At 57.7% G+C, this 13,264-nt stretch overlaps 2 protein-coding genes across 2 annotated transcripts in view; both read left to right on the forward strand.

The window, feature by feature from the left end:
* Nucleotides 1-283, forward strand: part of LOC119100212 (uncharacterized) — a 19,696-nt gene extending 19,413 nt beyond the window's left edge. Inside the window, exon 5 of the mRNA XM_037223321.1 lies at nucleotides 260-283. Within this exon, the coding sequence (XP_037079216.1) occupies nucleotides 260-283 (24 nt within the window). The remainder of the gene's footprint in view (nucleotides 1-259) is intronic.
* Nucleotides 1-13,264, forward strand: part of LOC119101492 (endoplasmic reticulum aminopeptidase 1-like) — a 15,020-nt gene extending 1,756 nt beyond the window's left edge. The window contains exons 2-18 of the mRNA XM_037224830.1: nucleotides 619-773; nucleotides 1,536-1,669; nucleotides 2,069-2,249; nucleotides 3,539-3,635; nucleotides 3,987-4,115; nucleotides 4,612-4,766; nucleotides 5,815-5,937; nucleotides 6,492-6,617; nucleotides 7,061-7,252; nucleotides 8,082-8,295; nucleotides 8,987-9,173; nucleotides 9,580-9,801; nucleotides 10,148-10,287; nucleotides 10,550-10,679; nucleotides 11,581-11,665; nucleotides 12,138-12,275; nucleotides 12,864-13,264. Coding sequence (XP_037080725.1) covers nucleotides 684-773; nucleotides 1,536-1,669; nucleotides 2,069-2,249; nucleotides 3,539-3,635; nucleotides 3,987-4,115; nucleotides 4,612-4,766; nucleotides 5,815-5,937; nucleotides 6,492-6,617; nucleotides 7,061-7,252; nucleotides 8,082-8,295; nucleotides 8,987-9,173; nucleotides 9,580-9,801; nucleotides 10,148-10,287; nucleotides 10,550-10,679; nucleotides 11,581-11,665; nucleotides 12,138-12,275; nucleotides 12,864-13,028 — 2,508 coding nt within the window. The 5' untranslated portion in view covers nucleotides 619-683 and the 3' untranslated portion in view covers nucleotides 13,029-13,264. The remainder of the gene's footprint in view (nucleotides 1-618; nucleotides 774-1,535; nucleotides 1,670-2,068; nucleotides 2,250-3,538; nucleotides 3,636-3,986; nucleotides 4,116-4,611; nucleotides 4,767-5,814; nucleotides 5,938-6,491; nucleotides 6,618-7,060; nucleotides 7,253-8,081; nucleotides 8,296-8,986; nucleotides 9,174-9,579; nucleotides 9,802-10,147; nucleotides 10,288-10,549; nucleotides 10,680-11,580; nucleotides 11,666-12,137; nucleotides 12,276-12,863) is intronic.

A 13,264-nucleotide genomic window follows, 5' to 3' on the forward strand; every position in this document is an offset into this window, starting at 1 on the left:
AGAAACACCAAACGTGTATCCATGGATGTCACTGTTTTGTAATTTATCGCCAGGTATGTTGATGCAGGTTCTCGAAACCTAGGCGAGCAAGATGGGCGATATGTGCAGTATTGGCCTCTGCGCTGAGGCTTATGGGAGAGGGCGTGATCCTCTCGCGCTCCACCGTTTCTTCACCTATGGGACGTGCCAGCATGCCTTTTGAGAGCCTCACACATGGTGCGCGGCATTTTTGTTTTGTTCCGATTGTGCAATTTTCCAGCCAGAGATCTTCAAGCGCACCTAGATGTCCGCCAGATCTTTTCATATTTTCATATTTGATCCAGTCGCTGACAAATTGGAAGACCCAGATACATATCGTGATGAGGCATTAAGATTGTTGTGGTCTCGGACTTCGGTGTCATCTTAGTTCCATACAGCTGTAAATGGCTTTGGCTCAGAAACTAGCTATCTCAAAACACAAGTACCTCCTTACGATAAAATAGGATGATTAAGTTCAAGCCTTGCTACGCAACACTCCCCGCAGTCATTTAAGGTTCGTGCTCGCTGTATTGTGTTAATAACAACCCAGCACTGTACCATCCAAACCTCACCTGTTGGCCCCTCTTCCCCGCGTCTCAGGTCTGGTCCACATAGATTTCACGGCCGTCAAGGAAACAAGCTTCATCGTCCTTCACTCCCGCAACATGTCAATCACGGAGAAATCCCTCCGCAAGGTGGACGACTCGGCCAACATATCCCTGTCTAAGCTGCTGCTGTATCCCCGGAGAGACCAGGTACGTCAAGGCGGCACAACCACCGCCTTCAGAGCGACCACACCACCACCTGGCACGTAAAGGCGACACAACCGCCGCCTCCAGAGCGACCACACCACCACCAGGTACGTCAAAGCGACCCAGCCGCCGCCTTCAGGGCGACCACGGCATCACCACGTACGTGGCGGATGCGATAACACCAGGTACGCGGCGGCATTATCGCCACCAGGTATGCCACGGCTTCACTACCACCAGGTAGGCCGCTGTGTCGCCATCACCATGTATTCAGCGGTGGCGTCAACACCAAGTACGTCGCGGTAACACTAGGTACGCCGCAGTACCACCGGGTACGCCGCTGTACCACCGGGTACGCCGCGGTACCACCGGGCACGCTGCGGTACCACCAGGTACGCGCGGCACCACTAGGTATGCTGCGGTATCATCCCCCCCGCCTTCAGCTGCCAGCGGTGACGCCATGAAAGTCGGCGGTCGTCACACGCCACGGGCGGTTGAAGGTCAGCTGACGTGGCGTGGGGCTGCGGTGACCCACGCACCAGCGACCCTGAATGGAACACGAAGCAGGCTGGTGGCAGCCGGCACTATAGAACCCAAATGAACGCCGCCAGGTGAATGTTAATGGCATGCAGCGGCGTTGTGACAGGTATCCCGCTGTCCGCGTGATATTCGGTGGATCATTTACGGAAATTGGCAGCTCTTTACCCCATCGTAATGAATGAGTACCGTTTTATGCTTTTAACATAAACACAATTCATCTTTTTCCAGATGTACCTGGAAGTCAATGAGCCTCTCGTCCAAGGGCAGAACTACTCTCTTTTCTTGAAATTTTCCTATACGTTGAAGGAGACCTTGGAAGGGTTTTATCTCAGCCACTACGTCACTCCCAGTGGTGCCAAAAGGTAAGCTGGTAAATGTTATCGCTTTTGACAAAATGATAGTGCATTCCCGGCTTTTTGCGCAAATAATCCGCCTCGGCGTCTAAATTCCGTTCATCATGCAGTGAAAAGCCTGTTCAGTCAGAATATATGAAATATTCTAATGCTTCACTGCACTGCCATAACGGCAGAGTACGTGGCCGGGGCCAGTGATGTCTGTGAGATGTGCTGCCTGTCTGTGCGGTCAGCGTCTGTGGGATCTACTCCTGCCCTAGCTCCGTAGTTGCTGAATCTGTCTGCACGGCGCCGTTCGCTCGCCGGATACGCCGGCGACACGGTGGCGTCATGTGACCTGCCGGGGCGCGACATGACTCGACCCGTAACGTCACCCTCTAAGCGAGCCCAGAGCGTTCCGTTCGGCAGATATCTGGCGACCACGCAGTTCGAGCCGAACGCGGCGCGTGCCGCGTTCCCGTGCCTGGACGAGCCGCAGCTCAAGGCCAGCTTCCGGCTGTCGATGGTGCGCCACCAGGAGCACACTGCCCTCTTCAACACACCCCTTCGGCACACGGAGGACCTCGGCTTCTACCTGGGCGCGGGCATAGTGAGTCAAGCGTTGGCCGGCAGAGCGGTCTGGACTTCCACAGGAGAGAGCTACGGCACTCGTCAGCGTCGTCGTGCCCTCGCACTGCGCCGGCGCCTGGGGAGAGACGAGGACGACACTGCGCCGGCGCCTGGGGGAGAGACGAGGACGACACTGCGCCGGCGCCTGGGGAGAGACGAGGACGACACTGCGCCGGCGCCTGGGGAGAGACGAGGACGACATCGGTGTTATATTGCTCCGGCGCCTGGGGGAGAGACGAGGACGACACTGCGCCGGCGCCTGGGGAGAGACGAGGACGACACTGCGCCGGCGCCTGGGGAGAGACGAGGACGACACTGCGCCGGCACCTGGGGGAGAGACGAGGACGACACTGCGCCGGCGCCTGGGGGAGAGACGAGGACGACATCGGTGTTATATTGCGCCGGCACCTGGGGGAGAGACGAGGACGACATCGGTGTTATATTGCGCCGGCACCTGGGGGAGAGACGAGGACGACATCGGTGTTATATTGCGCCGGCACCTGGGGGAGAGACGAGGACGACATCGGTGTTATATTGCGCCGGCACCTGGGGGAGAGACGAGGACGACATCGGTGTTATAGTTGGGCACCGACTTCAACACCGTAGAAATCAGCTGAAGTCAGACGGACTCAAAAGCATGCCACATGGCGATGGTTAGCAGGTTTGCCGTCCGTAAGCGTGTGGAGCCCTTATCTCGCCAGAGCCGTGCACGATTCATGGAGTCTTCATGCGGCTTTGACGGGCTGGTGTCTGGGTGAACCGTCCCCTGCTTGCTGCCGAAGCTTGTGAGCGTCAGTGCCGTTTGTGTATGCGGTCAATGTCGTCGGAGCTCTTTGCTGGTCTACATGAACCATGACTGCGTGTGGCTATGGCTGTATAACCATTGCGCGCTTTGGTGGAGGAGCCCTCACTCTATCATGTAGGCTTTCTCAGTACCAGAAAATCATTCATAACCATCACTTCAAAAACTGAAGCGTATGACTTAAATGGAACACCTCGTCAATATATGTCTACTGTTGTATTTACCAAGCTTAAACGTGGGTCATCCGCGACAAAGTACAAACATTCCTCCGAATGTTCAAGGCCACCATTCATTTTTAAAGCAAGGCTGATCGTACCCAAACATTTCACGGGATAGCTTCCATCCCTTCGTGTGCTTTGAGGTGGGGATATTCCCTCCCCATTCCAGAAGAAAAGCATTCGGCATATGGACCGCATAACATGCAGTGTATTATTCCGGTGCACTCCTGTCGTGTTCAACCATTGCAGAAAAGGGACGACTTTTATCCGTCGGTGCGCATGTCCACCTACCTGGTGGCCTTCATTGTCAGCGACTACACCCACATATCGGCCACGGCCGACAACGGTGAGCTCTTTCATGGCGGCGCTCAGCGCTCATCAGAACGCACTGTTTTGCGTAACTCATCTGGGTCGTGACATCGAAAGGAGACTTTTCACGTTAATATTTGATCTCATGTGAAACTAACGCTGATAGACCAGCCTTATGTCTGTCCTGAACTGGACCATCTCGTAGCCCGTGGTCCTGATGCGATCCGCAGTTCATGTCACATTGCAAAACTATGAGTAGCTCAAGCTGAGCGTTCGTGCCTGCGCCGCGTGCCGCGTGCCGTGCCTGCGCCGCGTGCCGCGCCTGCGCCGCGCGCCGCGCGTCTCGTGTTGACCTGACCGCCACCACGGACCGCGTCGGTGCCGACAGACGTGGTGGTGTCGGTGTGGGCGCCGCCTCACCTGGTCCAGCAGGGACAGTTTGCACGCGAGGTGGCCGTCAGCTGCCTCAACTTCTACGGCGACTACTTCGGCATACCATTCCAGCTGCCCAAGATCGGTGGGTCAGCGTTGGTGGATTTAGAGCCTTTTGTGGAGTTCTCACGCTCAGTTGATTTGCTCGGTCCCTCAGGTTTTGCCAACATCACAAAAATCGCCGTAACAATACAACAGCAAAGACCCACTTCCGGAAAACGCGATCGTTGGCACACCAACAATTGCTTTATGAAGCTCCGGCCATTGGCAGATGTTTGGAATGCTGGCGAGTTTTGACTCGAGCTATCTGTAACAACTACATGCAAATAATTATGCCAAACTTGAACACCTGATCTCTGGAAGGAAGCAGCTAGCATGTGCAGAAGCGCGAGGTTCTGATCGTGCATGATTGTTCAGGTGCGTGGAGTCCCAGTGTGTGGCTCCGGGTGACTGCAGCCTGACCCGAGGTCAGACGCTGACCGGGCGTGCCCGGCGGGCCGTAGAGTCTCAGTGTGTGCCTCTGGGTGGCTGTGGCCTGACCCGAGGTCAGACGCTGACCGGGCGTGCCCGGCGGGCCGTAGACCTGGTTGCCGTGCCTGACTTCGGAGGCGGCGCCATGGAGAACTGGGGTCTGGTCACGTTTCGCGATACCAGCCTGCTGTACGACTCGACCCAGAGCAGCAGCGCCCTCAAGGAGTGGGTCACGGTCGTGGTGGCCCACGAGCTGGCACATCAGGTGAGACGTGAACCGCGAACTGGCGCATCAGGTGAGACGTGAACCGCGAGCTGGCGCATCAGGCGAGGTGTGAACCCCGAGCTGGCACATCAGGTGAGACGTGAACCGCGAGCTGGCGCATCAGGCGAGGTGTGAACCCCGAGCTGGCACATCAGGTGAGACGTGAACCGCGAGCTGGCGCATCAGGCGAGGTGTGAATCCCGAGCTGGCACATCAGGTGAGACGTGAACCCCGAGCTGGCACATCAGGTGAGACGTGAACCGCGAGCTGGCGCATCAGGCGAGGTGTGAACCCCGAGCTGGCGCATCAGGTGAGATGTGAACCCCGAGCTGGCGCATCAGGCGAGATGTGAACCCCGAGCTGGCACATCAGGTGAGATGTGAACCGCGAGCTGGCGCATCAGGTGAAACGTGAACCGCGAGCTGGTGCATCAGGTGAGATATGAACCCCGAGGTGGTGCATCAGGTGAGATGTGAACCGCGAGCTGAGGGTTGGGTGAGAGCTGGCCCATCACCTGAGAGGGTGGGCTGCGAGCTGGCTCATCACCTGAGAGGGTGGACCGCGAGCTGGTTCAGGCCGCTGGTGGCCCGGGTCTGGCACGCTGGGTGACGTAGTGGTCCGTGGCTGGTCGGTCAGATCACAGGGTGGGCATCGGTCAAATCAGAGGGGGGGGGGGGGGCCGCCCATATGGCTCGGGATGACTCCACGTCCGATGGTTACAGTGGGCCCTTCAAGGTTATCAGCTATGTGCTGCCGCTTTACTCCACTATCAATGTTTCGTACTTTGGGAAGATTATGGTTACATGATATTTGTGTTTCTGGTTTGATATCTTTCATCTGAAACTTATGAACACGACGTTCGAAACATTAAGCCTTGCGATACTCGGAATCATGTCGATCAGAGGCTCAGTACTCAGAATGGCTGAATCATTCACGCGTTCTAAAATGTTACACTATGACTGCCAGCTCTCAAACGCGGCCGACAGAAGGCGCCAGTGTACCCCACGCTGTTTTGGCTTGACAACCGAGCTGCTCACGTGCACCGCAGTGGTTCGGTAATCTGGTGACCATGGAGTGGTGGAACGACCTGTGGCTGAACGAGGGATTCGCCACGCTGATGGAGTACATCGGCGCGGGGAACGCCAAGCCCGACTTCCACATGTCGCAGCAGGTCAGTGTCAGGTCAGGTCAGGTCAGGCCAGGCCAAGCTAGGTCAGGATAGGTCAGGTCAGGTCAGTGTCTGCCGTCTGCCGGCGCACCAGTTAACAAATAAAACGAACTTTGCAGATATATCTCGAGCAAACAACCCATTGTGGGCAAAAGAGTATAGGTCATATGGACCGGAAAGACATTCCGCGACTTTTTATATTTTCGTAATCAAAATGCTGCTTATTTTACGCCCGACTACCTTCAGAGTAAAGACTATACTGAAATAATGTACGTCACAGTACGTATTTTGACGCGATAAACGCATGGGAGGCGCGATCACCATTCACAACTGGTTGGTAGCGGTGTGGCGCTGTAGTTGTTGTTCAGCGTCGCTCGTCCTACACGAGTCGAGGCACAGGTCGGTGCTATGAGAACTGTCTCGAGGTATTTTGTGATTCTGGTTGTGTGCTTGGCAAGAGTTGTCTCCTTACGCCATCCAAGGTTGGGAGGCATTTGCGTGCCATGAAATCCCCACTACGGAAGTGACGTCAGTGGTTGTGCACTTTTTCACGACAGTTTATCCTGAAGACGACCCTAACCGCGTTGACGCTGGATAGTCTGCGGAACTCGCACCCCATCTCAGTGCCGGTCACCGACCCCGAAGAGATCGAGTCCATCTTCGATGTCATCTCGTACAGCAAGGTCAGATACAGCAGGCTCCACAAGACACAGGCACAAAATCGTTTGTGAAACATGCCTACATGGATGTCACTGATAAGGTTCTTCCGGTGTTCCAGATCATTAAACTCAAGGGACAAATGATATCGATATTGATGGAATCGTTTCGTTTTCAAAGCTCTCGCAGCTGATAATAACACGCCTTCGACTAAATTAGATCATCTACAACCTAGCCATGAGCTGTGTGCAGTTGTGATGCTTTAGTATGCATAAGTAATTATATAGCATGCGAGTCGCAACAAACGCTCACCTTACAAGTGTAAAAACACAGAAATAACTTGCCGGGTGGGCAGGTCTATAAAGTTCGCATCAGTGCACTACCTCAAGGCAAAGAGCGGCATCCGACACACGTCCCCACCGGCATCAGATGCCGTCACAGCCCCCCCCCCCCCGTGTGGCATGCCCAGGGCGCCGCGCTCCTCTACATGCTGATGAAGGAGATCGGCCAGACGGTGTTCAAGGCGGGCCTGCACCGCTACCTGAACCGGCACATGTTCGGAAACACGCGGACCGATGACCTATGGGCGGCCATCCAGGAGGCCAGCCAGGAGATCAGCCCCTCTGACCCGGCCGCCGGAAGCCAGGTCACTGACATCAAGGTACGGCACGGCGTTTCAGGCCGGTCTGGGGCCGGCTCGATCCAGCTGGAGCGACGAGCGTGCGCCGGTGTGCTGGGCGGTGCCGCATGCAGGCGCTAGTTTTAAAATTGCCTGGTCCTTCAGCTCCTTCGTTGGCGGTTCAAGGATGATGTGTTATGTAAGCAGTTTGTCGTGTTTTCTCACCACGATAGCCTTACATCAATAATTTTGAATGACTTGAGGCGATGTTCCGTGTTTCCAGCGCGGCACTATTCGCTAAATGGTGCGCTGAATGTGCCGGTGACTATTGCTGTCACTCTAGGCTTATGTTTTATTATTCCGTGTGTACAAATAAATGTCATAACTGACAAATTACTGCTGCGAACATATGTGCTGCCCACGCGATCTGGGAAACAAGTGGCGTTGCTGATGTCGATGGAATGCATCGTCACCATTGCGTTCTCAGTTGCAGGAAAGTATCTTGTCACAACCACACTGTTAACTGGTGCAGGACAACCGCCATAGACCCGTTAGGTCATGACAGACCCTCTTGCCCGGCGAACCTTTAAAGACCCTCCCGCCTCAGACCCCAAACTCTCTGCCCCGTCTCAGACCATTACGGACCCTTCCGCCCCGGCAACCCATGGCGGGCCATGACAGACCCTGCCGCACCGGCAGACTATGACAGACTTCGCCGCCCCGGCAGACCATGACAGGGGCCGCCGCACCGGCAGACTATGACTGACTTCACCGCCTCGTCAGACCATGACAGACCCTGCTGCACCGGCAGACTATGACAGACTTCACCGCCTCGGCAGACCATGACAGGGGCTGCCACCCGCCCCGGCAGGCCATGATGGACTCGTGGACGCTGCAGAAGGGCTACCCGCTGATACAGGCCCGGCTAGAGGACGGCCGGCTGACCCTGCGCCAAACGCCGTTCGTGATGCTCTCCAACGGCTCGGAGTCGGCCGGCGCGGCGCCGACTCGCTGGCACGTGCCGGTCCGCTGCCGCCTCCACCGCCTCGACGGCGTCCTGTCCGTCCGGCTCGACATGGTCGAGTGTGAGTACTGACCGACGGAGGTGGGGGGGGGGGGGGGGGGGGGGGCGCACCGGACTGTTGTGTAGGAGTCGGTGCGGGTACAACTCGTGTTTACCTTCTTCGACGCAACAGGGCAGAAGCTCTTGTTTGCGTCATGACGTCGATGTTGTCAAGTTTACCTTCTTCGACGGAACAGGGCGGAAGCTCTTGTTTGCGTCATGACGTCGGTGTTGCCAAGCTTACCTTCTTCGATGCAGCAGGGCGGAAGCATTGTTTGTGTCATGATGTCGATGTTGCCACACACAGTCCATTCGTCACTGGTCCTAGGCCGCCACCAGAGCGCAATCCACTGTCATCTGTATTACGCTTTGCAAGATGCGTTTTCTTGTTTCTATGGGCGAACTTTGAATGCAGTTACAGATACTCTAGACGCGCTGCATTTCTTGCTATATGTGATATACGCAGAGCGTTTCATGGTACGATACAGCATATGTTTACATGTAATGTCCAGGAACTGACCGCGCACTTCAACTTTGACCTCAACTTCAACTTCAACACGCGCTTCAACTTCTTCGTGGCGTGCATTGGATGGTTAACAAGGGCAGACCGGCAGCACCAGAGCGGGACCGCGCTGTCAGCTGCCGTGCTCGCCTCGGCCACTGCTGGCCGGCCGGGCGTACCTCTCGCTGACTGGTGTCGGCGTCGCCCTCAGCCGTCTCGGTGGAGGTACAGTCGGAGCCAGCCTGGTACTACTGCAACGTTAACAAGACGGGCGTGTACCGGGTGATGTACCCGGCCGAAAACTGGGCGGCGCTGGAGGGTCTGCTGCTCGACGGCTCTGGCCACCTCAGCGTGGAGGACCGCGGCGCGCTCATCGACGACGCCTTCAGCCTCAACAGGTGAGCGCGTCGCGCAGGTGGTTCAGGCGCAGCGGCGAGATTACGCACTACGCATCTGCTGTTTCGGTGAAATACATATACGTGATAGAAATGTGATATAAGTGTAAAATATGCATAAACTTATGCTGCAGACGACGCAGTACCGCATCATTTAGTGACAAGTGACATTGATATGTCTGTTGATTAAAAGAACGCCATGCTTAGTTAAGCATCAGTGTCGCGGATGTCATACAAAACATGGAATGTTTGGTACAACCCTGCCCGGCCTTGTACATGTGACATTCATGTATTCCCGTTTGCTGCGCCGCGGCCATGGCCCCACTGCTGTGGTTCTGTCCGCGTCACCGGCGGTGTCTGCCGTGGCGTGGCCCGCTCGTCCCCGCTGAGCCACGCCCGTGCGCGGCAGGGCGGCGCAGCTGAACGGCACGGTGCCGCTGCGCCTGAGCACCTCGCTGCTGACGGAGCGCGGCCTGGCGCCCTGGTCGGTGGCGGAGCGCCACCTGCGCCACTGGCTGCACCTGGTGTTCGACCTGACCACGCACGCGCAGCTGCAGGCGTTCGCGCGCCGGCTGCTGCTGCCGCGCTACACGGAGCTCGGCTGGAGCGACACGGGCTCGCACCTGGTCAGGTCAGACCCGGTGTGGCGGCGCCGAGCCGCGGCCATGGCAACCGCGACTCACCGGGCTTGTTCTACAGATTGGTGCGTCTTATGCACTTACAATTCTATCGCCGCCTGAACTGCGCTGTGCCAGCAGATGGCAGAACTGCCCTCGGTCCTGCAGCTTTATGCAGGCTGTTGCACGGTGGGCGTCTAACCCCCGTCCCGTGACGAAACGCGGCTCAGGGCAGCCCCCGGTGGGCCTGATGTTACCGCTGCGGGCTGTTGCACGGTGGGCGTCTAACCCCCATCCCGTGACGAAACGCGGCTCAGGGCAGACCCCGGTGGGCCTGATGTTACCGCTGGGCGTTTGCAGGCAGCAGCGGACGCTGATCTTGGCCTGGGCCGTGTCGGTTCGCCTGCCCGAGGCGGTCGCCCGCGCGCGCACCCTGTTCAACGACTGGAAAGCCGGCCTGCAAGTGCCGCCCGACTTCAGGGCGCTCGTTTACGCCACAGGTGACTGGACCCAGCACGTGGCCCGGACCGGCGCGCTGACACGTCACGGGTGGAGTGACTGCTGGTCCCAGCTGATGTCAGTCAATTGGAGTGGACCAACAGCCCCCACCGCCAGTAGACCACACGAGGGACCGTCGTTAAACATTTTATACGTTCCCAGCTGCGGACATACCTCAGTTAATGCACGCCCAGCCTAATGCGTTTGCTGAGAGGCGAGCTGTCGGCCGTCGTGTCTGTCTGACGCCGCGGGGTGTCCACGCAGGGGTGGAGTACGGCAACGAGAGTGACTGGCAGTTTGTGTGGGGCCGTTACCTGAACGCCTCGACCCCGAGCGAGAAGAAGGCGCTGCTGATGGCTCTCGGCGCGTCTCAGGACCCGCTCACCATCGAGAAGTACGTGCTCTCCACCTCGCCTGGCGCTGCGCCACTGCCCGGCACTGTCACACTCAGCCCGAGTGCGCACCGCACTTGGGCTCCTGTCTTATCCTTATCCTATCTGTGAGCCTTCCCAAACGTGTCGTCAGCATGAGCTGTTTGGTGCTCAGCAGTGGGTCTTTGCGATCAAGCGATCGAGGATACCCATGCTTCAATTTTATAGCATGGTCGTACGGATTATGGGAGACGGGGTGTCTGTACGTGGGGACTAGGTATTGGGACCATTGTCCTCATCACCCACGTTAGTTTGTGCTCAATGTTTTATCATACGCTGTTATCAGTGACTGTTATAAAAACGTTGAAAGGGCTCACTACCAAATACAGAGTATGCTATCACTGAGTGCAGGGTAGCAGCATGAGGCTGTTTGCTTTCACTGCTACGATCATTGAGGTAATGCGGCCAAACAGGCACAGTCGGTACCTTTGCACGTGCGCCCCGCTGTCCTGCCGTACGCCGCCCTCGCCGCGGCTGTGTCTCGGTGTCAGGCCGTGTGCCGCCCTCGCCGCGGCTGTGTCTCGGTGTCAGGCCGTGTGCCGCCCTCGCCACGGTTGTGTCTCGGTGTCAGGCCGTGTGCCGCCCTCGCCGCGGCTGTGTCTCGGTGTCAGGCCGTGTGCCGCCCTCGCCGCGGCTGTGTCTCGGTGTCAGGCCGTGTGCCGCCCTCGCCGCGTGGGTGTCTCGGTGTCAGGCCGTGTGCCGCCCTCGCCGCGGTTGTGTCTCGGTGTCAGGCCGTGTGCCGCCCTCGCCGCGGCTGTGTCTCGGTGTCAGGCCGTGTGCCGCCCTCGCCGCGGTTGTGTCTCGGTATCAGGCCGTGTGCCGCCCTCGCCGCGTGGGTGTCACACGGCAGCGTCCACCCGGCAGTCTGCTGCGCCGGAGTCTGGCCGGTGATAAGGTGCGGACGCAGGATTTCGCCAGCGTCGTCGAGTCGGTGGCGGCTAACGAGGCGGTAAGTGGTCCAGACTGGCGATGAGTGCGTCCGAGACTCCACTGGGACAAATGACGGGCCATTCATGCGACGCAGTACACCATTTACGCCAAGTGTCATTTAAATGGAATAACTTCATATGCGTTTGGATGAAAACAGGAACGCGATGCTTCTTTTGACTTTCAGGGACATTAACATTGTACAACTTAAAGCACGGTCTACTTAGATGAGGGCCGTTTTAGCCATCTGTGTACCGCAGTTAATCTGGCCGCCAATAGTGACGGAATGGTCTGGCATGGTCTGACCTGCCTAGTAGTGACGGAATGATCTGGTATGCGTGTCCGGAGTTGACTATGGCTCTGTCCTCTGGCTGATGCCACGCACGTGTTCAGGGCCGACTATGGCTCTGTCCTCTGGCTGATGTCCTGTGCGTGTCCAGGATCAGCCATGGCTGTCCTCTGTGACCTCCGATTGGTCTGATGTACTTGGGCAGGGCCGGCTGCGACTCTGGCGCTTTGTGCGGCTCCACTGGCCAGAGATCATGCAGAAGGTCGGCGTCGGCACCTTCATGATGGACAACGTGATCCAGGAGATGGTGTCGCGCTTCACCACGCAGCTGGAGCTGGACGAAGTGAGAGGGGGGGGGGGGGGGGGGACCCAACCACGTCGCATCAGCCACGCAGGCATCTGTACTGACCGCCTGGCCGGCCGTTAGTCACTCGACGCGGCCATCGAAACCCGTCGAGACTCGAGGACCGCTGGTCTGCCGAGCTGCAGCGGCCAGGCTCTGGACTGGCCCCCTTGGAGCGCTTGTTTGTCCTCCTGAGCGAGCTAGTCGACGCCTTTTGCCGGTGCATGATCTCGAAAACCTTGAATACACTTTTGGTTACGGCATTGTCTTGAGTTGTCTTTTGAGTGTAACGGCGGAGTTTATTTTTGTGAATTATTTTTGGCATCAGCCAATACATATATATATATATATATATATATATATATATATATATATATATATATATATCATCATCAAGAACGGGAGTGATTCGACACCTCGCTTTGCTAAATTGCAATCACAAGTGAGACTGGCGACTTGCTTGTTTTGCTCACCGTATTATGAGCGACTCAACAGATGGGTCGCCACGTAGAACGCCAGCCTCCCCTCCCCCCCCCCCCCTCTCCCCCTAAGCCAGTATCGTCACCTGAGACTGTGCCGTGCCGACAGGTGCGGACCTTCTTCGCCGGCAAAGAGCTGCGCAGCGCCGAGCGTTCGCTCCAGCAGGCCATCGAGAGTATTGAGCTGAACGTGCGCTGGCGGCGCCGGTACCGGGCCGACGTCCACCGCTGGCTGCACGAGTGGAACCAGCGTCAGGGCGCGGCCGCCGCCTGAGCCGCGCCTGGTGTCAGCCGGCGGAGACGCCGCCTATGGGCCCGCCTGTCCTCCCACCTGGTGTCGGCCGGCAAAGAGGGCTGGAGCCTCGGCGCATTCCATTCCGTGTGGTTGTCACGACTTTTTGTACATGGGCGCAGCGGCCGTATCCTCGCGGGCTCCGACGGCCGTATCCTGGAGGGCCCCGGCGGCCGTGTCCTCGCGGGCTCCGGCGGCCGTGTCCTCGCGGGCTCCGA

The sequence above is a fragment of the Pollicipes pollicipes genome, unplaced genomic scaffold, assembly GCF_011947565.3.
Source record: "Pollicipes pollicipes isolate AB1234 unplaced genomic scaffold, Ppol_2.1 Scaffold_4881;HRSCAF=5763_pilon_pilon_pilon, whole genome shotgun sequence".
Lineage (NCBI taxonomy): Eukaryota > Metazoa > Arthropoda > Thecostraca > Pollicipedomorpha > Pollicipedidae > Pollicipes > Pollicipes pollicipes.